The 27,527-nt window shown below is 34.2% G+C and overlaps 2 protein-coding genes across 2 annotated transcripts in view; both read right to left on the bottom strand.

Annotated features, from left to right (window-relative positions):
• The window catches only part of LOC123554551 (uncharacterized), a 179,333-nt gene that overhangs the window by 101,683 nt on the left and 50,123 nt on the right, over positions 1-27,527 (bottom strand). The gene's annotated exons all lie outside the window — the stretch shown is intronic.
• On the bottom strand, positions 8,253-17,716 carry LOC123554554 (uncharacterized). Its single transcript, XM_045344785.2, has 3 exons — positions 17,414-17,716; positions 15,627-15,792; positions 8,253-15,218 (listed from the first exon to the last, which is right to left on the bottom strand). The coding sequence occupies exons 1-3, from the start codon at positions 17,609-17,611 to the stop codon at positions 14,773-14,775; spliced, it is 810 nt and encodes a 269-aa protein (XP_045200720.2). The 5' UTR covers positions 17,612-17,716; the 3' UTR covers positions 8,253-14,772.

Raw genomic sequence — 27,527 nt, 5'->3', positions numbered from 1 at the left:
GCAGATAACCTATAGAAGGCCGGAAGAAAATATTTTTATCGTAACAATCTCAGTTAATTTTAAGACTTATGGGAGCAATTATAGAAGTAAAATAATGTTTGTCATCTACATAACCCCATATACAATAGGAATTTTCTGAAATTTTGGTTTCCGGGGCAAGTTCTGCAAGCGTCCTACAGAAGAAAGGTGATGCACGGTTAAACGTAAGTACATCATATGAGAATTGGTCTATGTTTATGAATATTTTTTGTATAATCTGAAAACCGTAATAGTATTGTTGAAAACGTACATTTGGCAGAAATTTATCAATTTCATCGGATTTTATTATTACCAAAAGTTTCAATGGCGGCAATACTTGAATTCCGGATGCAGGGCGCATCCGTCACTAGCCCTCTAAAATCCGACAAGTATACAGTTTTACTTCGCTCGAAAACCATTTCTCTAGTAGTATATATGAGTTGTAGCGGAAAGACCGAGCGACAGTTAAATTAAAAACATGGCTGAAAATCCTTTTTAGCTTTCCTGAACTTTGCTCAGGGTTAGCTATTGGTAAAGCTGGATAGTCCGGCGTCCTTCATCCTGCGTCAACAATTTTACTCAAACATCTTCTTCTCTGAAACTACAGGTTAGTATTTCTCTAAATTTGGTCAACAGCATCCTGACATGTTTGTTCAAATAGCTCGCATGATGGATCTTCATCAAACTCGGGCTGTAGCATCATTATAAGGTCCTCTCCCAATTTCGTTCAGATAGGACCCTATTATGGGCCGATAGAGCTTAGATCAGATATACCTTTAACTAACTTATTCTCATGAACCACAAAAATGATCTTCATTAAACTTGGTCTGTAACATTATTTTTCTTTTTCAAATTTATTAAAATGATGGCAGTAGGCCCTTTTGTGCCACTAGGGCTAAAATAGAAGTATCTATTAACTACTTCTTCTCGTGAACCGCTCTATAGATATTCATCAAATTTGGTCTGTAGTATCACTATACGGTTCTCTTTTACTTTTCTGAACTAGGGTCGATTGTTTCCTTTCAGGGGCCACTACACCTATAAATAAAGATACCTTCAAACAACTTCTTATGAACAACAGGATGTAACTTCACATCAAACTTGGTCTATAGCATCACTATAAGGATGTCCCAAATTGTTTTCAAATGGGAATGCTTAGCTAAAAATGGAAAAAAAACCCTCTTATGTCTTCTTCTAATGTACCACTTGATGGATCTTCATGAAACTTGATTTGAAGCACAATCATTTTAAGGTTCCTTACCACCCTTGTTCTATTAGAGGTATTTGGTCCCTTTTAGGGGCTGCTAGAGCTAAAACTAAAAGTAATTTATTTGACTTCTACTCATGAACATGTTAGATGGATTTTCATCAGACTTTATCAGGAGCATCGTTATAAGAACATTTCCCAAATTTGTTCACTTAGCACCTTTTAGGGGCTACTAAAGCTTAAAATAGAAATACTATTAAATGACCTTTCCCATGAACTGCTTGACGGATCATTAAACTTGGTCTGTGACATAACTGTAGGTTCTTGTGCCTGATTTGTTCAAATGGAGTCACTTGGCACCTTTAAGGGGTCACTGGAGGTAAAAATAGAAATACCTATAAACGATTTCTTCTTATGAACCGCTGATAGGATTTTCATAAAATGAAGTAGCATCAATGTAAGGTTTCCTCCCAATTTTCATCAAATGGAGATACTTGGGCCCTTTAAGGGGCCACTACTGCTAAAAATGGAAATACCTTTAAATGACTTTTCATGAATTATAACCGCTTGATTGATTTTCATCACACTTGGTTTGTAGCATCATTGTATGGTCCTCTATCCCCTTCCAATTTGTTTGATAGTGTTTGATCCTTTTAGGGGCCGCTACTGTTAAAATAATGAAAAAAAAACTTAGATTACTTTTTCTTGACGAACCTCTAGCTGGACCTTCATCACACTTTGTTAGTAAGTTTATTGTAAGGTCTTTACCAAGCTTGTACAGATTGGAGCACTTGGTCACTTTTAGGAACCGCTTAAGATTAAAATAATAAAAAAACAAGGCAGTCTGAAAGACAGCTTTATCCCCCCGCCGCTGTTATGGTTAGTGAAAAGATTGATGGTATTGGGAGGAAACATCGACGTTGTTAAGCAAAGTTTATAGAGACATTGACCTTGAGCCTGCATGGCTTACTCATTGCTTTTGCAAGCCATCTCAATAAGGTGAACACTTGACCAAAGTTTGAAGAAAATCCTTCAAGTGGTTTAGCAGAAAAGGAGGAGATAGAAAATAGAAGGTTTAAACATTTGAGTTGTGACCTTGACCTTGACATGGTCATGGCTGGCATGGGTGAATTTTGTGTTCTGCACATCGTCTTGATAATGTGATTTCGGGATGTGACCTTGACCTTAAGCTAACATGGCTGACTCATAAGTTCTGCATATTGTCTTGATAAGATGATCATTTGACCTAAGTTTCATGAAAATCTTTCAAGGGGTTTAGGAGATACAAAGCAGACACAAAATGGAAGGCTCAAAACTTTGACCTTGAGTTGTGACCTTGACCTTGAGTTTCAGTTATATCGAGTGAGCCCAGTTGTTACGGACGGACGGACAAACGGAAGGACGAACGGACGGAGACCATTCCTATACCCCCACCAATTATGGCGGGGGATAAAAAACTTTTAATCACTTCTTCTTTTGAACCGTTTCATCAGTCTACCTTAAACTTGGTCTGTAGCTTCATTTTAATGGTTCTGCTTGGTTCTTTTTAGGAGTCACCTTGTTTTAATGGTTAGGCATGCGGACGTCACAGCAGTATATATAGAAGGTTAGATGGCCAAGGTCCCCTTCAGGTGAGCCACTGAGACCCCATGTTTTCCAAATCTACAGATTTAAAAGATTACATTATTCAATGTTGACTGTACGTGAACTATAATTCAGATACGTAGCACCATTTGAGGTTTAATTGCCAAGTTTTATGAAAAGGCATGCCACCGAAACACCCTAAAAATTTTGCGCGCCCTCCTAAACTCAAAACCTGGATCCGCCCCTGTTAATACTTATATTATATTTGTTAAAGACCAGAAATAACCCATCTACTTTCATTATTCTTTGCTAGAACTAGTTGCGACTCAATTTACTATCATTATTGCAATTCATTTTACTTAAATTATTTTGTAGCTTGCATTTCCACTACCGTCCATGAACAGGCCAAATCAAACTGAGTTTATTTTTATGTCGTTTATGTCATGTTAGGAGACATTTGAACTTTTTTCATTTTACTATTAATGCAAAGTTTTGTCATTATGTTTTTAACTCGAGCCTAGAGGGCGTGGACGACAGCTTGCATTTCCACTACCGTCCATGAACAGGCCCAATCAAACCGAGTTTTCGTTTATATCGTATTGGGAGACCTTTGGTTTTAAACTTTTTTTATTTTACTATTCTGCAAATTTTTGTCATTATGTTTTTATCTCGAGCCTAGAGGGCGTGGACGGTTCCTTGCATTTCCATTAACTATAAACATGTCAAAGCTCTATGCAGAAAATTCAGGCCTTCGTGTAAATGGAGATAAAACTAAAGCAATTTGATTTGGTGCTTTAAGGAACAGTTATCGCTGTATTTGTCCAGATATGTCTCTTCAGTGGGAAAGTACCTCTAAGTTGTTGGGAGTTGATTTTACAACAGACTTAGAAGATATTGTACAACTAATTTCTGGCCAAAAATTGAAGAAATTAAACCCCTCTTGACAATTTGGTATAAAAGGATTTTAATTCCTATTGGAAAAAAGTTGTTTTAAAAATTAATCATCTTTTTGCTAGTCTTCCTATCCCCTCACGTGAAATAATAAAGGAAATAGAGGATATGTTCTTTAAGTTTTTTTGTGGAATAATAGCCCAGATAAATTTAAACGAGATACATTAAAGCAACACTTTAAGGGGGAGGATTAGGAGTAATTGAAATTGAAAAGTTCATAATGGCCATGAAATGTTCATGGTTTAGGAGGTATTTGAAAAGTAATTCCTCTTATTATGATCTAGTAAGTAGTATATACCTATGGATTTACTCTATTGAAAAATATGGCACACATTGTTTTTACAAAACAAAGTAACAGAAGTTAAAAACCCATTTTGGAAAGATGTGTTCTCAGGAATACACCAATTACCTTTTCTAAATACTCCAGCAAGTTGGGATGATTTTCTTTTAGAACCCGTTTTTAGTAGTAGTCATAAATTTCAGAAAGGCAGGAAACCATTTTGTTTTAGAAATTACATTTGTAAAGGTGATGTTTTAGTAAATGACTTTATTGGCAAAGATGGAAATCTGTTATCCTTAAGTTTGATGTGTTTCAAGAAATATATAAAATAGAAGAAAGTAACATTTCGCTTTATAATAATATTGTTGCTGCAATCCGAACTTATTTACAAACCTTACATGTTTCACATAAAGCAAAGAAGGAAAACATCCCATTACAACCTCATTTGTCTACAATTATTCTGAAACAAAAACAGGGATGTAGGTTTATGTACGATACACAAACCAGTATCTCAGCAAAGATGGATAAATGAGATCAATCTGGTCAACTTTGATTGGCAAAGGATATATAGTTTACCTTTTAAAGTTACAAAAGATTCAAAACTACTGTGGTTACAGTACTGAAAGAATCTCAGAATTTTAGGAACAAATCATCTTTGTTACAAAATTGGTATTGTTAATGATAACCAGTGCTCCTTTTGTCCTAGAGCTACAGAAACTATTTTACATCTTTTTATGAGTGTCCATTTATAGCTACGTTCTTGTTAAATGTTAGAAATTTGATTCCAATCAAGTGTTCATCAATTATGATAGCTTTGAACTGGGCAAATACCGACATTTTGTTTGGTAATCGATTATTTCCAGTTGACGTAACACTATGGGCGGCGGTTACCGCCAAAATTAGTAAATATACAATCCATTCATAAACAAGTCAATCAGTGCAATGCATTTCAACGCCGTCTAGTCTTAAACTCCATCCCGTCCAATATATTTGCATTCAACGCATTGTATTTTGAAACCATTTAATGCAAAACTTCATTCCATCTATTTAAACATGGAACGATGCATTGAAAAACTTGTTACGATGCACCGTACTATGAAATAATCCAACAAAACATGATACCATGCAGTTCAGTGTGAATCCGTTTAACACAACTTGAGTACGTGCAGTGTAAAATGAAATGATTTATTACAACTTGACGCCGTCTAATGCATATTGAAACCGTGTTGTGTAATTAAGAGCCGTGTATAAAAACTTGATGCCATACAGTCCAATGTGAAGACGTTTAACAAAACATGAGTTCGTGCAGTATAAAATGAAACGATTCATTAAAGCTTGGCGCCGTCTAATGCATACTGAAACCGTGTTGTGTGATTTGGAGCTGCGTATCAAAATTTGATGCCATGCAGCCAAATGTGAAGCCGTTTAACGAAACACGAGTACGTGCATTGTAAAAGGTTAATACGACTATCAGTTCATAAGTTTGACCTGTTTTAAAGATAGATCCTGGATCAGTTTTATATAGAAATATCTTAAAATTTGTCGTAAAACCGACCTTGTGGTAAAATTCTTTCATAATTTTACACTGTTCCTGCGATTTATCTGAATATTATAAGGGACCTTACTTTCGAGAAACATCTTTCTTCTTAGTTTAAGCTTTGTCAGAAGTATGCTCCGTGAAACAGACTCAGTAATGGAAATAATAATGACAAAATTAACAAAAGTAGTATAGGGGCCGGTTTGGGGGCAAACAAACGGGCGCCATCTTGGATGACCTAGTTACTATAAAAAAAAACTCATTTGCATATAAGAAATGAATTCACTGTGCATGTGCGGCGGCCATTTTGAATTCTAAGTTTAAAATGACGTATTTATGGTTGTGTAGTGAAACGATATTTCTATTCAACCATCTAGAGTTTGAGTCATTAGGCGAATATTTTCGGACTGGTAAGTTGTATGAATAATTTAGTTAATTATTTCTATTGTATTTCGTATCTGGTTTATTAAAGAAATTGTAATCATTTCTATAATTATATTAATGCGCTCATAAATCGAATCCTGCGCTATGTAAAATAATCATATTCGTACGCTATAGCGCGGTGTACGGGTTTAAGCCTGTCAAAAATATTTTATTCTCTGATCAGTCTTCAGACTTACCGTTGTAATTTGACGGTAAGATGCAGAAGAGAAAGCGTGGCATTTGACTGAAATCCTGTATTCCCGCAAAATTCATCTGCGCCGGTGAAAGTGTTAACGATAAAGTCAAAGTTTTCCATGTCACCGGTATGAATTCTAAAGGATGACGATTAACGGCTGTGCACTCTCTTATATACAATTCGCGTTCTGAATTCGCGATGTCATTCGTCAATAATATTGAGAGTTGATTAGTTAAAATTTCGACGTTTTCATTGGTCAAAACGACTTTATTGGAGATGTTTCATTTGTTCGTTTTCCTGCCTTCTGATTGGCTATTTTATGTTTAGAAACGACGGTATTAATCTGTATTCTAAATGGATAAAGAGAGGCGTACAAGTGTTGGTTCATTTTAGCGTGGGATATCGACGGGTTTACATCTGTTGAGTGGGTAATATTTTGTCTGATAATTTCATTTTACATGTATAAATAGTTATTCTCATATAGTTTTTATTTTAATGATTGGTCAAGTCGTAGACAGTACGTAATTATATTATACATTTTCTTTCGAATGGTTTTTATAGGAGAGGTTCTTTTTTACGCATGCGTATAGCTTTGTTTTCGTGTTATCTCCCCGTGTAGGGCTGACCCTCAATGTGCGCGAACACGCCCTAGATAGGTATACAAGTCATTCCTAAACATTTTCATAAATACGTCATTTTAAACTTAGAATTCAAAATGGCCGCCGCACATGCGCAGTGAATTTATTTCTTATATGCAAATGAGTTACTTTTTATAGTAACTAGGTCATCCAAGATGGCGCCCGTTTGTTTTTTCCCCAAACCGGCCCCTATACTTCTAACAAACACTAAAAATCGCCCGAGTTAATTATCATTTATATCAAATAAGGGTTTACATGTTTATGTTTTTAGACAGTATGTCAAAATTACATGTACTTCACTGTACAGTGCAAAAGTATTTTTTTACGGTGATAGGGTGGGGGTGGGGGAGGGGCGCAGGAGGTCTTATGCCATTTTCAAACAGTATTTCATTGAAGTTGGACAGTCGGTTTCCTGGATTTCATACGACCTTAAGGGGAATTGTGAACCGAGCGAGCGTAGCTTATACTTGGTGAGATAAAGTTAATACTTGTATGAAATCCAGGACTTAAATGAAATACTGTTTAGAAACGGCAGTTATTACTTGTATGAAATCCAGGACTTGAGAAACGGCATAAAATCTTCCGCCCCCACCCATCCCCGAAAAAACAAACAAACAAACATTAAGCTGTGTAAAATTAAATGTTAGAATTTTACCACAAGGTCGGTTTTACGACAAATTTTAAGATATTTTTTAAATAAAACTGGTCCAGAATCTATATTTATAACAGGTCAAACTTATGAACTGATAGTCGTATTAACCTTTTACAATGCACGTACTCGTGTTACGTTAAACGGCTTCATATTTAGCTGCATGGCATCAAATTTTGATACGCAGCTCCAAATCACACAACACGGTTTCAGTATGCATTAGACGGCGCCGAGTTTTAATGAATCGTTTCACTTTACACTGCACGAACTCGTGTTTCGTTAAACGTCTTCACATTGGACTGCATGGCGTCAAGTTTTCATACACGGCTTTTAATTACACAACACGGTTTCAATATGCATTAGACGGCGTCAAGTTGTAATAAATCATTTCATTTTACACTACACGTACTGAAGTTGTGTTAAACGGATTCACATTGAGCTGCATGGTATCATGTTTTGTTGGATGATTTCATAGTACGGTGCATCGTAACAAGTTTTTCAATGCATCGTTCCATGTTTAAACAGATGTAATGAAGTTTTGCATTAAATGGTTTCAAAATACAATGCGTTGAATGCAAATATATTGGATGGGATGGAGTTTTAGACTAGACGGCGTTGAAATGCACTGCACTGACTGACTTGTTTATGAATGGATTGTATATTTACTAATTTTGGCGGTTGTCTTATCTAGTCGAATGGTTTGACATAAAAGATTTAATTGTCTTGGTGAGGCTCCAGTCGGTTTAATAGAAAACAAACTTCAAAAATGTTTGCTTATATCATTTATTGTCTTTCACTGTTTCAAGTTATTTCCTAATATTATTTTCTTTACCAATACCGTAAGTCAGCATTTGATAGCTTAACAAATTTGCTAAGTTAAACTTGTAAGCCACACCTTGTCTTCGTCAGTTAACACTTAATATATCCTTATGAAAATTGAATAAAACTTATTTTGCACAGACATTAAAAAGACATCAAATTGAATGTCTTTTCGTAGAATTTCACTGTCTTCATAATTATTGCAACTTGAAGAACAAACATATTCAAATCAAATGACTACATAACTAATGCGTTTTGTGTTTTAGAAGCCTGTTTCAAGGAAAAACAATTAGATGAATTCTCTGAACAAACATATTCAAATCAAGTGATTACATAACTAATGTTTTTGTGTTTTATAAGCCTGGTTTAAGGAACAACAATTAGATGACTTCTCTGACATAACTTGAAATAATTTCTAGGATATAATTCTGACTATTAGGAGTAATAAAAGAACAAATTCAATCTTTCTCAAATGCTATATCTTTCAAAGTCATTATGTACATGGCTATATTAAATAACAACTTTCATCAAACTACGTTACCTAAAACTTGTTTTTATTTACGAGCAAATCATATTATATTTATTTTTATTACCAACGAAACAGTTTTGCTTCACTTCAACATGCTGAAATATTTAAAATACAAAAATTTAACAAAAATGTGAAATATCAAAATTGTACACTAGAATACACTCATGTACACAACATCGGAAGCTTTCTCTTGGTGTAATATTTTAAGACATCTTAGACATTGTCAAAATATTAAGAAAGCGTGAGATTTATTGAACATTACACCCGAAGAAAGCTTTTAATTAAAATATGTATCTTTTCGTGTATTTTATAGATATTTTATTGAAATCACTTATCAATAGTGTAAATTATATTGCACTTGAATTGATAGCTGCCACTAAAAAGTATGAAAACAAATATACAGAAATCATTGTCATTGCTGAAATTCAGTATCATACACCTTAGACAGAAATCAGTCCAATAATAAGATACATGCACAATATTTGTGCTTTAAAATACATCATAACCGTACTTTCCAACAGAATATATAGATCCATATAAAAACAGGCTGCTTATTTATAGGCATGTAGGGAAAGTTTAAATTTACGAAAAAACAAGTATGATAACATGATAATACAATAAGTACGTAAAAAGCATCTGAAAATTAACTTAACACTGATGAATTAATAATACATGGAATATGTTCACTATATAATAAAGTGCAAGATATTCTGTTATCATAACTTGCCACTAAACAAGCTTCGTCTACCTTCTCCTGTTTCTAAGATATCCTAAAAGCAAGAAACTTGGCTAAAAACAATGCATGCCTGCTTGTATAATTATTATTATTATACCAGATTTATATAGCGCCCTTTTCATGATCAATTTCACGTTCAAAGGCGCTTAACAGAGTTCAAAATGCAGCCACACAGGGCGCATAATTCATCCTCTACTAGTACAGACAGAGCGATCTGACCAGAGGGACAGAGTGAGACAAAGCCCCAACGACTGAGAGATTAGAAATCAGATACAGGCTTGTCCGGCTAACTTAGCCTAGCTCGTTTCGAATAGATAGCCTGGTTCTTTAACGTGCCCAGTGTATAGCACTGATACACGCAAGGATTGCCTGGGTTCCTGACCAGTACACCTCTAGTTGGGTGGGAAACACTGAAAAGCGTTTCTGAAAATTCCCGAGTAGCTGCCGGGGATCGAACCCCAACCTCAGGATTGGAAGGCCAGTGTGCAAACCACTGAGCTATCCGTCCACCCGTATAAGACTTGGCTTTCCGAACCAACCCAAGGAACAGTGTGGAATAAGAAATCTACGCTGTTCTGAAGCTTGAGAAAACACTTGTCATACAGACAAATACGTTAGGTCATTTTTTCTTCTTTGATTTAAACGCTTAACATATTCTTTAAAAACTTATGTACAGATTTAGTTCGTGATTAATTTCCCTGTCACATCACACTCTGATTATTCAAATAAGTAAACGGAATTTTCTTGGATATCTTATTCATTTGGATGGCCCAGATATACATGTAATCAAATTATATATCAGTTCAAGATATGTACGATTATTTTAATTTCAAGTACAAGAAGTGTTATTTTTGTTGGAAATCTCTGTGTAAATATCTGATTCTAAAAATGAATATGTTTATGTTAAATACCCAAAGGCTTTTTTTAGCAATATCTGAAATATCTAATAATTTAATATTAGTATATTAACTAAACATGTATTTATTTCTTTACATTATTTACCCTTCTCAAATGTGCTAATTTGATTGGTCGAAATAAGTGCACGCGCGGGTCCGCAAAAAGCGATATTGACCTGCATAAGTGATAATGACTATATCACATTTTCTCATATGTATGAAATATGAGCCAGTCAAATGAATGTATTTGAGAAGGGCAAATAATACAACAATTATAGACTTACGTTCCGGTCAATATGTGTTATTACGGACCTGTAAAAATGATATTGACCTCGGACTGCGTCCTCGGTCAGTATCATTCTATACATCTCTGTAAAAACACATACTGCTGACCTCAACTTTATAATAAAATATATCAACCAAAATCTGTGTGATGGTGAATAATACAGGAGTTTGAAGACGAGATACATATTGTTTTTTGGGGTTTTTTAATATTAGTAATCATTAAACATGTTAAAAGTAATGTTAGTCCAATCTTGAATCAAAAAGTAAATTGTATTAATAAAACTAAAAAAAGAAAGAAAAAGAATCGGGTTGAAAAAAAAAATATGTGCACTATGTATTCATTTACCAACAAAGTCATAATTTCTTGTATCAATAGGACGTCGTCCACATCCTCCTATATTTGGTGTTGATCAAGAATATTCCATCTTAATTCATTCTACCCATTTACTTTGTCACAACTTAGTGTTTGAAATTAATTTTTGTCCAATGGCATTGCAGTATTTTTCAAATTATCGGGTAATTTATTTTGGTAAATCAGAAACATTTTCAACCTTTTTGACACGTGACGAAGCGAAAGTGACTGTCAGGTCATGCGACCGCGCTGATATTTTGAATGTCATATAAGGGGAAATAACTGCTTCAATTTTTTAGCCAAATGATTGCCTCCCTTGCACACAATGTCATATTGTAATGACGTCATTATTCAAAATGTACACAGGCGATTACCGCGCTAAAGATGAAACTGTTGAATTAAATGAATTAAAAACATTTTAAAAACATTTTATGTGCTTAATTTTGTTCGGTATAATAAAATAAATATCATATGACAGTGTGTGTGGCATTGATATTGTCAACCCTCGAAACAGAATGTCACCTATCGGCTTTCGCCTCGAGTGACATTCTGCCCTCGGGTTGACAATATCAATGTCACACACGCTGTCATATAAAATATTTATATATTATTACATATAGTTTATGTATATATAAAATTAACAAGTTCATGTAATTACTGTACTATATAAAAGGTTTAGAATAATACGATGTTATTGTAGTTTATAGTTAAACACAGTATAAATTTCTTAATATTTGTATAATTAAACATAGTATTAATGTATATTAACATTAAAAAAGTGGAAGATTTATTTTCTTACAAATCACTGTAACTGTATGGCTGTCCCTAGAATCATACATGCATAAATATAGATATTTCATATTGTTAAATACATTTAAGGAGTATTTTCTATATCATAATTTAATGAATATATCTAATGATGTAAATGATGATGTACAGCTCCCAGATCTTTGTTACATTTTTTTTTTTTAAAAAAACGATCAGTTGCAGTGCCAAAAGGCATCATAGATGCTGCACTTTATTATACTTTTCAAAAGCAGACTTATCAAACTCTGCTGTTACAGTCTGCTTATAAGTCTGGTTGTCCCCTACGCGCACAAAGAGTTTTAATATAGTTTGATATAAAACGCAATGTGAGTAATATGTATGGCAAAAAAAAGATGAAATATAACAACAAAAGGGATAAAACCATAACAGGGTAGAAAAAAAACGATAAAGTCACCGGGCTTGTAACCAAGAACATTCTGCTTTTAAAGAAAGTATAATAATATAAAAAAATTGTTCTGGTACACTTTTACAGAATGTATATTATAGAAAACGATTTAATACGCACAGCATATGCATAGCAAAAACTTGAACTGAAATCTAAAATATTATATAAAACCTATAATTAAAAACGTGCTGACATTAAGGAACAATGGTCAATGAACGCTACCTCCCCAAAGCTAAAACTTAAAGGGTAAAAAGGGATATATATATATGTATAAGCACAGACAATATTACAGAGTAAATAAACAAACAAACAAAAAAGCATGTTAAATACACCAAACAATATACAAAAGACAAGTTACTGAACATAAAGAAGAATAATTATATTTCTATCAAAAATGCAAAGGTTCTTTTCAAGCAAAAAACGACAAATTTCTTTTTTACAGCTTTAAATGAAAATGAAAAAGATTTTGTCTTTCATTTGTTCTAACCAAATTTGAATCAATGTATATGTGTAACTTTTGTATACGAAAGAATAATTCTATTGTATTTAGTATGACTATTGATGAATTAAGGAATAGAAAATATGGAAACTCAATAGATCGCTCAACACGAGAAACATGAAAATGTTACTGACTTGGTTTGATTGAGCCTGTTCATGGACGGTAGTGGAAATGCATGCTACCGCCCACGCCCTCTAGCCACGGATTAAGCAGAACTCAACATTTACATAACCATGTGCGTACAAAATAAATATTGATTAACATTTTTTCATGTTTATCTTCTAAAATACTTACATTTATTTAAAACAATATTCATATAAATTTTTATTAAACATACAAACAATAGAAAATATTCGTTTTTATTAACGTAAATAACATTTTGTTATCGGATCGAGTTATATTTTTTGAAAATAACTGCATGTTTCAGAGTTAAAGTAATAAAAAAGAAAGGAAAGCATGCGTTATTAAGGAATTCTTTTTGATCAACTAACGTTATTTTGCCAGATACAATCCTAAAATTCTTGATTAGACCTAGCGTCAGGAATTTGACCAAGTTAAGAAAGTTCAACAAATTTCAAATTATTATCTGTAAAGCTCTTTCTTGCTTTATCTGTATACTATTCTATAATAAACAAACATGAAAAAGAATATGGATATTGAAGTCACACTGACATATTATTTAGCGCCATACATGCACCAAGAAAGAGTGCTACCATATCTGATTGATTGCTTTATATAAAAGACATTTTTCAGGATCGAAATGCACAACAGAGCGGTGTAACGCTAAATTTTCACACTACCTAAATCGATTATTTAGGTGCGCATAATAACTAACTAGACGTCTACGCACTCCTAAATAATTTCGAGGGATGTCTTTACTCCCGTGTTTAAATAATTGTTAAAACACGATTACGTGGACGTGACGTCGACCTATCATATTTGACATCATACATGCGTCTAGAAATAGTCCTTCCCTATTGCTTCCACTTGCCTACATAAAAGACATATCAGAATCGAAATGCTATGATGGCAGGTTCATGTTTTTTAATATGTTTATCACTCCGAATCGGTTATAAAATGTGACAATATTGTAAAATCACGAACACTAATGTACACGATATGATAAAAACCTGAGTCATATTCGCCAGATAAAGAAATCGGACAGTAATGTTAACATTTCAAGCAATGGATAGAAAGTTTTATGCAATTTTCGAAACTTGATACTGCTAATTGAAGTTAATAGAAATCCATGTAACTACCATTCCATTCAGCACTTTTTTTCATTTATCAATCCAAACAGCCAATACTGGCGAAGGCGGCTTTTAAAGCTTTATTTCTGTTCACAAACCTCTGTTCTTTTATTGCCTTCGGCAAGTCTCTTCTTGAGAAATTTGGTCGCGATTTAATTTGGACAAACAACGCTTGCCAATTCTATACGGGGCCGTTTTCAACAATAGTTCATTTTTGGATAGGCACGTGTCTTTTGCGTACTATTGTGTATAAACTTGCATTTAATGGCGCTCTATCATGTAATATATCCGATCTTACTGAGCGCCGAATACTGGACTAAGAGCCTTCTTTCTGGGAGAAATCTATCTAAAATTCAAACTTACTTGTTAAAGCACACCCTATGTTTCTGATAATGTTTTGAGCTGTGGTCGAAATCTTGATAAAATCAAGATATACAATGCGAAGCTGCATGAGCGCCTTATTTTTAAGATCAACAGAAGAAATTTAAAATACATAATATGTAGATATTTTCATATCTATCCATTTTATAAACATTACATATTAACTTAAACATTGGCACCTTATTCAACATTTTCCGTTAACCAATTGACAATTTGGCCCCGATTTGGATATTTGGGCTAGTTTGTCAACCTGCACCAAGGAAAGAATGAATCAAATCGCCTTTTATTTCATTCTTTTAAAACCTTTACTGTTTTTGCAAAAATCAAGTTTATATCAAATTAACGCCAAAAGAGTTACCTCTCGTGTATCTTAGATAGGTTAAATTGCTGACTTTTACCAATAATTCATCGCCAGCTTTGAGGTTTGCGAGGGAAGAAATGTAACTACTGTATGAATTGAATAATCGGTTACTTGAAACCTGATGCGGTTGCACGCTCGAAACTATTTCATTTTCTTCCCCATCGAGAATATTAAATTTGAAAATCCCGTGCTTTATTGCTTTACTTCTACCATTGTTGTTATTCGGTTTACCGGTAGAAGGATCGCAAGGCTCGAACATGTCAAGATAGGAGTATACGAGGTACGTGCCAGATACTGGTACTACTAAACGCCCGTTTCTGTACAGTATTCCGTATCTTTCAAAACCGTCCGTGCCGTACAGTTCTCTTCCATGGCGCCATGCTCTTACTGGAGTCATTTCTGCCCCAATATCATCTGTAAAGCAAAACAAATACAAATTTTGTTTTACTGTGCATATTGCAAGGATAGGTTGCCGAGCCACAATCATAACATTGCGCATATTACTTCCAAACCATAAAACAATAGTAAGTGATAGCATTTCTCAAAGATTAATAAAGGAATTAATTTAGCAAATAGTTGTCAAAGTTCTTTTAATTGGTGTCCTTAAATGTTTAAAACGCAAGATAACACTATTATTTTATTAGTCTAACATATTAGTCTACCCTTTAAACGAAATACTGTTCACATTAGGCTGTATGCTAAAACAACAGCCACTGCCTTAATGCAAAATAACCAATGTGTGGTTAATCAGAACATTGAATTTGGCACCTAACAGGTTATTCTAAACGTAGAGGTATAACATCATTATAGAAATAATATTACTTGGTCTTAGTTCAGGTTGCTTCATCCCCGTAAGCTTGGCAGCCGGTTTCATTTCCCAGTACGCCTTGTCGTAGATGCTCATTAGCCGAACTCTGTTTTCATCCAGAATCTTCTGTTGACGATCTTCTTCTTCTTTCTGGATCTCGTCGTACTTGGAGGAAATAATCTGAAATTACCAACTTTCAAATATAGTGAAAATATATTGAACATATAGATAAATCTTACGATATTGGTGTGTGTTCTTTTAAATATAATAATTATAATAATAACAGCTTTCGGAATGCGTTATTTCTTTTTTATTTTTCTGGAGCAGCTTTATCTGCTCATAGTTATATCTAGGAATTAGAAAACAATCTTCCATGATCCGACTTTACACACATGCGCCACTCTTATGGTATCACAAAAATATTTTGATGTTTCTTTTATCTAAAACTTTTTTATACAATATAAAACACAACATTAAGATTTTCTTTCTCCAAATTTGTAATTTGAATTTCTAAACCTCTGAGTTAAAAAATGTTTAGTAAAAGGTATATTGATCACAAAAACTAATAATCGCAAATTATTGTAATCAGTTCATAAAAACTTTCTCCAGGTCTTACATCCAAACTGTTTCTGCTACCAAACTGATTTGTTTTAAATGAGCAGTAATTAGCCGAGTTCTTGTTTCAAATATCTTGAAGAATTTTTCCTTGGAGTTTAGCTGCTTAGTTTATCAAACATATCAACGTTTGCGTCGGTACCGAACATGTAACATATTCTGGTATGTCTGTATTCTAAAAGGAAAGTCCAGAACAGCCTAGATTAATTGAGCAAAAAAATCCCTGAGAATGAAATATCTGTAAATTGAAGGTGTCAAACATGTAACATGTTCTGACTTTTCTGTACTATAAAACAAGAAAGTATAGAACAGCCATGGTAAATAGAGAAAAATCATGATAATTAAATAAATGACACTTTAATAAACATTTTCCCTTAATATAGTAATTTCTATTGTTCATTGATAGTGACAGTCTAAAATAAAGAAAATATAAAATATCAGTTTTTCATGATCTGAAGCTCTTATTCTCGTTTAAATTAGAGGCACTTAAACAAAATATGATTTCGCCCAAGACAGAACAAAGAAAATATCAAATAATATCTATAAGAACACCCTTTGAAAGCATAGAACGTAAATAATATCTGTAAGAACATCCTTTGAAAGCATAGAACGTAACTTGACAAAATGATAGTAAGCTCGGTTTTCTTAGGTATGTTCCTGAGAAGCAAAAGACTTAGTAATATACTTCAAACAGATTCATTTAATAAGAATATCAAATGCATGTCATTTGATTTGCAATGTAGTGCAATAAACCAGTATTTACATTTAAAGATTTAGCTAATATTTCTAACGATCTATATCAACTGTGTTATTGAAATAATTATGATGATATCACATAGAGTTTAGACATTTAACCTCAATATTAGCAAAGCCTTTATCAGTATAACGATTTATTTTGTAAATAGCCCAATTACGCTACGTCTAGATCTAGGTCAGTATACCTCTTAGCGTTTCCTACATGTGCCCGATTTACTTCCTGCTTGGTCATATTCGACGAAAATAAAGATATGACTCATCTACAACGATTATCTACTGTCTAGGTCAAGTACGACTTGTGGTTTAATAAATAGATACCGAAACAGAAACTTAAAAATGCTGATTTAAGAGCCTCTCGAACTACAAATATGTGCCCTAGAGATGTAGTAATGAAATTATATATGTCAGGTATTATGAAATATATACTCACTCTCTGCAGGTAGTTGTGCAGTAGTTCTGTTGAAGATCCACATGATAAATTTCCAGATTCATTGGGCAAACATAGTTGGTCATTTTGCGTGGTCGTAGGTAGGTCAGGCATTGTTGTGACAAGCGCAAGAATAACCACCAGACCTACTACAACCCCAGCAATAGTAATTGTTACTCCAAGCTTTACCCCATTTTCCATTTTGAATACTAACGGCTTGTTACGAAGTTTACACTACATCATGCGGCGTATTATTGATAACTGCGCGATTTTGCTGCAATATTTATAACTTTGCCATGTACCTTGTGTTTGCTGTCTCTATCTGTAGAAGTAAAAATAGTGCGATTTTCAAGAATTTCGTTACGTCATTTTTATCAATAGTTTCATAGTTTTATGTAAGATAAGATAGAAAAAAAAATGTTTATCATAGTGGCATGTGCGTCCATATCACAAAATAATACAATAATAAACTCGACGTTTTAGCAGCGATAATTATCGTGTATTCGCCCTGCGCCCTCGATATACCAGTTACTAAATCTCGCCGCGCGACCCCGCTAAACAACGAGTTATTGCTCCGCACCCACGCTAAATAGCGAGTTTTCGCCCCGCGCCCCCGCCATTTTTGGGGCGGTGCGTAAGCTCCGCCTCCAATGGAATTAAGACGGGAAAATGAAAGCCCGTCACTTCTTAGTGCAAAACGGCAAAGCGCATCCACTTTCTACATCCTCTCATAAAGAAGAGCACCTACAAAGCGGATGAATATGACCTATATTGCGGCTATTTTAGACTTGTCTGGTTCCCGTCGTACTATGTATTTTAGTACGACAGTGAAGGAGGGGCAGGTAAACCAGACTATTTTTACACTCTGACGTCATGAGGGAAAACCCCACTTGGTTTTAATCTGAATTGTCTAAAATATACAAGTCAGTGACTTGTAGCCTGGCGGATTTTTCTTAAAACGACGCCATCTTGTTCTTTCGAATAACTGTAAAAAAACATATCTACGCGATTATTATTAAAAACTGGACTTTTATTAGGTTCGTGAGACCATGGTACAAATGTATATAGTGTATGCATACCGTATTTGCAATTACTACATAAAAGTTTTTATAACGGAAACGCTTGAGGAAAGGGAAAGTGATTCATGTTAGCATTTGTTCAGGATTTTAGCTTTCTGCAATTCAATCTAGGAAGATATTGCATCTGGAATGGAGTGTTATTGAATAAAATCATCAAGGATACGGGTTGCCTATTTGTTTTGTCAAGCGGCGTTAACTTATGGCGTGTGTATAAGTCACGTCATTTGTTTGCTTGGTGAAGATGGATAATTCGGTAAACAACTGAACTTCGGACAAAATTTTGCATGGCAGCAAATCAAAATTAATAAAAAAAAAATCCAAAAAAAAAAAAAATTTCCGACCTACCTACCCTAATTGTTTTGAGCATGTTACCGGAAACAAAGAATTTTTTTAGGCCTAATGAATGTTGAAGGTAAAATGAGCATGTACACATCTAATATTTTGGACTACTCTTATTTTATAATATTTTTGATTTATTTCAAAAGCTCTATTCAATAATTTAGCTGTTTGTGTATTCTAGTATTCTACTGTCAGTTCTACTTTTAAATTTCTTGTACAGGCGCGCAGCTGCACATAATACTCGTAAAGAGGGGTAATGCAGTATAAATACAGTGGTTGGGAAAGGAGGGCGCGATGCGCGATTTCACACATTCAGTCAAAAAATAACCCATTGAAATTCCAATAAAATGCGCGAAAATCCCAGCAGAAAAAGAACAATAGAAATCACACAAATCGGTAAAAATATACCGCACGACGACTTTACAATTGTTGACAAGGGGACGTGCAATGGACTATTAATAGAATCGAATCGAGACTGAGTCATTGATGCGTCGTAGCGGTACTTTCCAGGGATACCTATGCAATTTATATCACGTTCCGAGGTGTTTCCAGTTATGACTGAATGCAGCAATCCAATCAAAATTTTCGTTAGAAAAATTGCTACGTCATTGGTTGGCCTTTCTGTGTTCTGTAGTTGCTGAGAAATTATAAAAATAAGAAATGTGTTGACGATTTTCACCAGTAAAAAATGTGAATTTATTTTCGGCTTGGTATCGTAAGAAATGTATATTTATTAGTATTGCCACGATAAGTTTGTCTTTGATTTGCATTTGAAATGAAAAGAGCAAAGCATGATGAAAAAGACCACTGTTGCACGACTTACTGGTGTCAAAGAAATGGCCGACGTTCATCGCTGTTATTTAAGTTTGACATTTCATTTGTCACAACAGTAGCAACAGAAAGAATAAGATTTTGAATATAAATAAATCGCATTTCGTTCTCATTTCTGTATTTCTTTATAAAAAAAATTATGGTATGTTGAACTGTAACAATATTTTATAAGTGAAAGTGAAAGTAGAGAATTTTTTAGAAAAGTGTACTGTACGTGTTTGCGCCAGATTTTGTTAATATTATATAAGTAAACTACAATTGTCATAATTGTATGCTGTGCTGTCGTATGTGGACTTTACAGGCCACCATGCTGTCTCTTTTCTTAACCAAATATATTTTAGTAATTCATATTTTTTTCTTATTTTCTAGTCGATACTTTTCATTGAAATAAAAAGCCCCATGGAGTTTGAACATCCCCCATTGATTTTAGGGCCAAGGGGGATTTTCACATTTCAAAAATTTCTTTCCCAACCACTGTAAATAGATAGATAACGCCGCAGTGTTCGAAATTCGCGGTAGTCCGACAGCCCGTGGCTACCAAATTTCAGCTAGGACTATTGATTTTCCACAGGTACAAGCCCGACCAGGCTACCGAATTTTCCTAATTTGTTTAAAAAATCATGCTAATTAAACGAGTACTGCATCCAGACTGAGAAACGCTTATAAATGGAATTATTGTTGGATTTGCACTCTCATGTGTTGACAATCAAACACAGTGTCAAAGACGTAACCGTAGCGCTAACTGGCTGAATACAATCACCTCTAGCGTAAAGGATAATTTGATTAGCTTTCATACTTCTCGCGAAAATCTCACAAGTACCTGCAGTAGGCGGAGCTTAAATTATGCTATCAGCGCGTGTGTAAATGTGTATTCAGCACTCGTTATTATATCTTGCAAATTGTCAACAGTCCGAGTTGCAGTAATTGGCGAGTGCGGATCCTAAAAAATCGGGCGTAACAGTTTAGATTTTGTTTTGGCAAGGAGTGTCATGTCCGATGCTTTTGGACTCTGACGATGCTGATCTGGACTGGAGTATTTAGAGTTAATTTTTTCAAAAACATGGCAAACATGTACTGTATGTCTTTTTTATTACTTCAAACATGCATAGAGATGTCTGTAAAACAAAATGTTATATGGTGCAAAAAATATGTATTTTAAGGTATTAAAGTTCGGGCTAGTGAAATTGGTGTCGGGCTTGGAAAATTTCCAATCTGGTAGCCCGAACGGGCTAGTGGATTCAAATCTGAATTTCGTACACTGTAACAGTTTGATGTATTAATCTTCAGATTTCTATGCAAGGTAGCAGGGGTGGCAAAATCTGATTTTGACTTGTTTGTCCTTTTTGTCAGTTGCTATTTTGTACTTGTCCGTATAGAAGTTATATAGTAAATTCTAGTCAAATTAGCCTCGTCCGTACAAGCTTTGGGACAACCTGGGCAATACGGACAATTGAATTTGCCACCCCTGGGTAGTCGAATGTATTTGATGATGATCATGAACGAGCATTAAATTACATCGTCAAAGGTAGTTGTTCTTTGAAAGTCAACAGGTGTACGGCTCCAGTCACATTCGGTTTAATAATATTACAAAACGCACATTTTTACAGGGGGCCTCCGTGGCCGAGTGGTTAAGGTCGCAGACTTCAAATCACTTGCCCCTCATCGATGTGGGTTCGAGCCTCACTTGGGGCGTTGAATTCTTCATGTGAGGAAGCCATCCAGCTGGCTTACGGAAGGTCGGTGGTTCTACCCAGGTGCCCACTCGTGATGAAATAATGCACGGAGCGCCACCTGGGGTCTTCCTCCACCATCAAAGCTGGAAAGTCGCCATATGACCTATAATGTGTCGGTGCGACGTTAAACCCAACCAACCAACCACATTTTTACAAATTGGTATCCAATCAGTTGGACCTCATTCTATTAGTGTACACTGAAAAACAAATTGTTTGTGCAACAAATACCACTCCAATTAACTGTATCCTGTTGATTTGCCATTTTCGGAATCGATAATAACTTAGGTATTCCGTACACCACATGACCGATTTTTGGTTTCACAACCTTTTCCATGTCGAATTAAATCTTAATTAAGAAAGAAATCAGCTGTTGTTTGTAGCCACAGTTTTTCATTATCAAATAGGATACTGATCACCCTGACGTCACGCATCAACACCTGTTTATCTGGTGGTGGGCAAAAAAAATAATTTTACATTGTTTGTGTATTGGATTAGAATTTTTATACGCCCGAAGGGACGTATTATGTTATGACGCTGGTGTCCGTCTGTCCGTCCGTCTGTCCGTTAGCAATTTCTTGTCCGCTCTGTAACTCTTGAACCCCTTGAAGGATTTCAAGGAAACTTTACACAAATGTTCACCACACCGAGACGATGTGCAGAGCGCATGTTTTGGATGTCTCGCTTCAAGGTCAAGGTCACACTTAGGAGTCAAAGGTCATATCAGTGTGTTTCGTGTCCGCGTTGTAACTCTTGAACCCCTTGAAGGATTTCAAAGAAACCTGACACAATTGTTCACCACACCAAGGCGACGTGCAGAGCGCATGATCCGGATGACTTGCTTCAAGGTCAAGGTCACACTTAGGGGTCAAAAGTCATATCAGTCTTTTTCCTGTCCGCTCTGTAACTCTTGAACTGCTGGAAGGATTTGAAAGAAACTTGGCAGAAATGTTCACCACATTGTAACGATGTGCAGAGTGCATGTTCCGGATGACTCACTTCAAGGTCAAGGTCACACTTAAGGGTCAAAGGTCATATATGACTTTGCTTTGTGCATATTGCTCTGCATTGCAGTGCTCTTGTTTTTATTTGGCAGATCTCTTTTTTGTACTTACAATATTTTTTTTTAATTACTTCCCTTTTATGTTACTATAAATAGCTTATTTTGAAATTTTTTTATTATTGGTCGTAGGGAAAAACCGAGACCACTTTTCTGTGGTACAAGATGGATGGTACCTCCAATTTTAAGGTGTATTTTTACATACCTGTACCTGATAAGGATTTTTTGTAGACTTTGAATATTTTTTTTGTGGACTTAGATTTGTTTTTTGAAGTTTTCCTTTTGTTGTTCCAGTCCTTTGGGGCTACAACAGTCAGGTTCTTAAAATTTTGCTCCCATCCTATGATGTAAGCCTTCGGGCGTATATTGCCCCGCTTGGCGGCGCTCTTGTTAATTCTTAATAATGTCGTTCATTTTTAGATATTAAAAAATCAAAAAAGTTTCGAAATGCTGACGATATTAATGTTTCGTTATTCAAATATCTTTTGAAAATAAATAACCGTTTTAAATGTCATATGATTTAAATAGCGCCGTAGTTGCCCTCAACCTTTAGGAAAACACCATAAGTTATTTTACACTAACAACATCATTCCATAAATGGCATTTTTTCCCAATCTGAACAGTTATCACGCAGAAATTTTTCACACTTTTGAGCAAGTCTCAATGAAACTTAGTCAGAATGTTACCCTTAATAAAACTTTTGATGAGTTCTTGATTGGGTCATCTTAGCTCTAAAACTAGGTCACCAGGTCAGATCAAAGGGAAAGCTTGTAAACACTCTAGAGGTCAAATGTTTGGCCCAATCTTAATGAAACTTGGTCAGAATGGAACCCTCAATAAAATCTTGGAAGAGTTGGGTCATCCGGGGTCAAAATCTAGGTCACCAGTTCAAATTAAAGGAAAAGCTTGTTTACACTCCAGAGGTCACAATTTGGGCCCAATCTTAATGAAACTTGGCCAGTATGTTACCCTCAAGAAAGTCTTTGACGAGTTTGATATCAGGTTATCTTGGGTCAAAACTAGGTCACTAGTTCAAATTAAAGGGAAAGCTTGTTAACACTGTAGAGGCCACATCTATGACTATATCTTCATGAAACTTGGTCAGAATGTTGATCTTAAAGATCGTAAGGTCCAGTTTGTATCTAGGTCATCTAGAATAAAAAAAACTAGATCACCAGGTCAAATCAAAGGAAAAGCTAATTTACACTAAAGAGGCCACATTTATGAAGATATCTTAATGAAACTTGGTCAGAATATTAATTTTGATGATCTTTATGTCAAGTGCAAATTTGGGTCAGGTGGAGTAAAAAACTCAGTCACTAGATCAAATCAAAGGAAAAGCTTGTTGAGACCACATTTATGACTGTATCTTCATGAAACTTGGTCGGAATGTTAATCTTGGTGATCTTCAGGTCAAGCTCGAACTTGGGCCATGTCAGGTCAAAAACTGGGTCACCGGGTCAAATCAAAGGAAAAGCTAGTTTACACTTTAGAGACCGCATTTATGACCATATCTTAAAGGTGGTCAATCACATTTAAACAACATTTAATGCCATTTTTTACTTTTTTTATATTCTGGTAGAGATTTATTTAAGGAACAAAAAGACCCATTACATAGAGTTAGATTCCTATTAGAAATGTATGTTTTATTAGTTTTTATAAAAATTTGTAATTACTCCCCTTTAATATAAAAGTATTTAAAAAGCTGAGTAATTCATTTTATTTCGATACAATATCTAGTTTTACGTTTGCATTTGATAGACATATCAACTATTGAACAATCTGAACCAAAATGCAAGTTTAAAAGCTGTGTGTAGCTTCTGAATTCATATATTTCCAATCTATCTTGGTTAAAACCAAGATAGGCAAAGGGAGGTAATAATAATTTTTCAAACTTGCGTTTCTAATGAATTCCATCTAAATACATAATTTTTAATGCAAATATTTTACAAATATATTACAATATGTCTAATATTTATACATTTCCTTAGGCAAAGTATGTTTATCAAATTTATACTTATGATAAAATAACTCTATCTTGGTTGGGCAACCAGGACAGGAAAATGAAATTTTAAAAATACCTCCAGCATGTCCAGTAAAAATCTAATTTGTATTAAGTGTTAAGTGAACATAAATGAGTGTAAATGATCAGATGCTAAAGTTTCGAACAAATCCGTTACATGGCCAAAATCTGATTATCCACCTTTAATGAAACTTGGTCAGAATGTAAATTTTGATAATCTTTAGGTCAATAGCTCAGGTGAGCGATACAGGGCCTTCATAGCCCTCTTGTTTATATTTTCTCTGACTCGCTTAATAAATTTAAATTTATATGACAGTAACCTAATATTCTCTATTTATTACATATTTGACGTTGCAGGAGTGTAATACAGCCATTAAATAAAAACAATACTACACTATTGTAATAAAGCTTTGACATTGACGTCATTTATAGTATAGGCGACGTCGATCAAATTGACTTGTTTATATAGCAGAAGAAAGTCGAATATTTGGTGTTTCGACAAGAAAGGCTAACATGTGATAAAAAGAATTCATCTTACATTTGTGACTATCCACGTTGAATTTATTAAACTCTTTGAATATAATTGATAAAATGTGGTGTTTCACATTTTATCATGCAATCTATCTTATATTTGGCATGAGTGTCATCGTCAGTCAGACAAAGTCTCTTGCGCAAACCACAGGTTCCTATCTCAATATTTGACTTTCATCTAAGAATGTTACAAAAACAGCTGAAATGCACCGCCCCATCAGTACTCTCAGTGCTTTGATTACTTGTTAGTCCTCGTGTTTTCGCTCGGCTGGATCGCGGTGTGAAAACGCGAAAATGGCAGAAATCAGCAATCGCAGGATAGTCCTACCTAACTAATTATTGATAAATATTCAATTACCAGTGATGATTGAATTATAATAGAGAGAGCTTATTTTACTTCGAAAATAATTTCCAAATACATTTATATCGTATAACATCAGAAAATGTTTTAAGCCTAATAAATAAATTCAGATCCACTATTTCGGCTGAAATTTAGTTATTTGTACCAGATCACACATCATATATAAAACAAGATAAAAAAAGACTGAGATAAAAAGTGCACACTCATGGACAGCTAGTTTAAATTTTCACTCGTGGAAATATGCTTTTTGCGTTAATACGATAAAAATATCTCGATCTCCTTTTGTTCTATATATGTTTTACATTATGCTTATGTCTACACATAAGCCTTTCACAATTGTACCATGGTTAACCTGTCATTATAACTGTTAACTTCTATCTGTAATATTTTTCAGCTGATGAAGAGGCGTGGCCAATGTTGAACTTTCTGAAACCGTTCTCTATTTCAGTTAGAGTACGCTTGTCACGTGATAGTACCAACGCTTTAAATGGAATGTTAACTTGTCAATCAAAATCAGTAGCCGAATGCGTTGTTCATATTGGCGGACCATGATACAAAACAGAAGGCGGAGGGGCCACTCGAATAATGGTTTTACTTTCTATTACTTGTATTTAAATGTATTTAGTATAAGGAACAAATTATAAATGTCATTTCAGAATATTTAAAGTTATAACATGACTCGTTATATAAATCGCCGGTCCATACTTCGTTCTATATGACGGGCCTGTATTTAACAAATATCAACTCGGCTAATAAGTCAACATTTTAAGAATAATACCATAACAATTAATTCTGTTATCATGTTATAAAACACTTATTGAATGGAAACCCTAAAATGTATATAATTAGGGATAACGCAAGAAGTGGCATTTTATACAGGTTTCCCAATATTTACACAATCAAACATGTATCTTGTTTATTTTAGCGTGTCATGACACATAATAAATAATAAACTGTTGAATTCATGAACAAATCTACACATTATTTAACATTGAAGTGACTTAAAAACAACAGAATGACGAGTTTCTATTCGCAGTTTTTGCCATTTTAGAGTTTTACTTTGCACCTAACTGGGTAGCTATTTTCGGAGATGATATGCGTTTTAGCACAAACTAGGTCACATTGCACATGCATATTCATATCATTTAAAGGTAACTGCATATGTGACTGAATAAAGGGAGATTAATGCGCCTTGTGAACTGATTCCTGCATTTTGTCCATAATATTTTGAAGTACCAATTATGATGACAGAAGCATAAGAACAAGTACAAAGAAAGTCATATATTTAATCGCAATGCCTTTCATATATAGTGCTGGTAATTAAATATTTAGAGGACTCCCAACTTTAATTTATTGCCGTTATATATGATCAAACCAATGTTAAATTGTTCATGACCTACTTTGACTGCAATTTTTAGGGGGCGTAGGTTAAATATAATGAATTTTCTGAAAACGTTCTGGATAGTGGCCATCACTGTGAAATTTGATTACTTCTATAGCTTGAGGAAATCCATATATTTTACATTTTTTTTTATAAAAAACGGCACGGTAAAAGTTGTTTAAAAATTGCAACTCAAATTTAAGAATATACAAAGCAAATGCCATGTTTTAAACATTACTATTAGGGTTCCAATACCTTAAGTGATTATACAATTAGTTAACCCAACCTAATTATGCTCTTTGTTTTCGTAAAAATATTGAAATCCTAGACAGGGGTTACATATCATAGTACTGTCTTTATATTTCAAATATCTTTTAAAAACAGATAAAAAGAACGAAAATATCTTATTCATCCATTTAGCATTCGTGCTATGTGCAATTCTTTTACATGCGATATCTTTCTCATTTGTATTTTAAATGAAATTGATTTACAAAGTAAACTGTTTTGTTTCAACACTTAAGATACAAAAAAAATCATGTTGAGATTATATTATCTATACAAATGATTTTCCATTATTTTCCATGCATTTCGGTCATAATCAGTTAGTCGTTTATTTTAAAATTTAACTGAACATTCTCAGTAAAAAATGTTATTAAACTAAATAAAGTGTTATTTTTTAAATCCATGTAATTCAATGTCTCTTGTCGATAAAACTTTATTTATAGTTATATCAATGGTATTTTAAAACAAAAGAAAAAGAATAGTTTTGGGTGCATAAAATG

Source organism: Mercenaria mercenaria, chromosome 7 (genome assembly GCF_021730395.1).
Source record: "Mercenaria mercenaria strain notata chromosome 7, MADL_Memer_1, whole genome shotgun sequence".
Taxonomy (NCBI): domain Eukaryota; kingdom Metazoa; phylum Mollusca; class Bivalvia; order Venerida; family Veneridae; genus Mercenaria; species Mercenaria mercenaria.
This window is presented reverse-complemented; position numbering and strand designations above follow the sequence as displayed.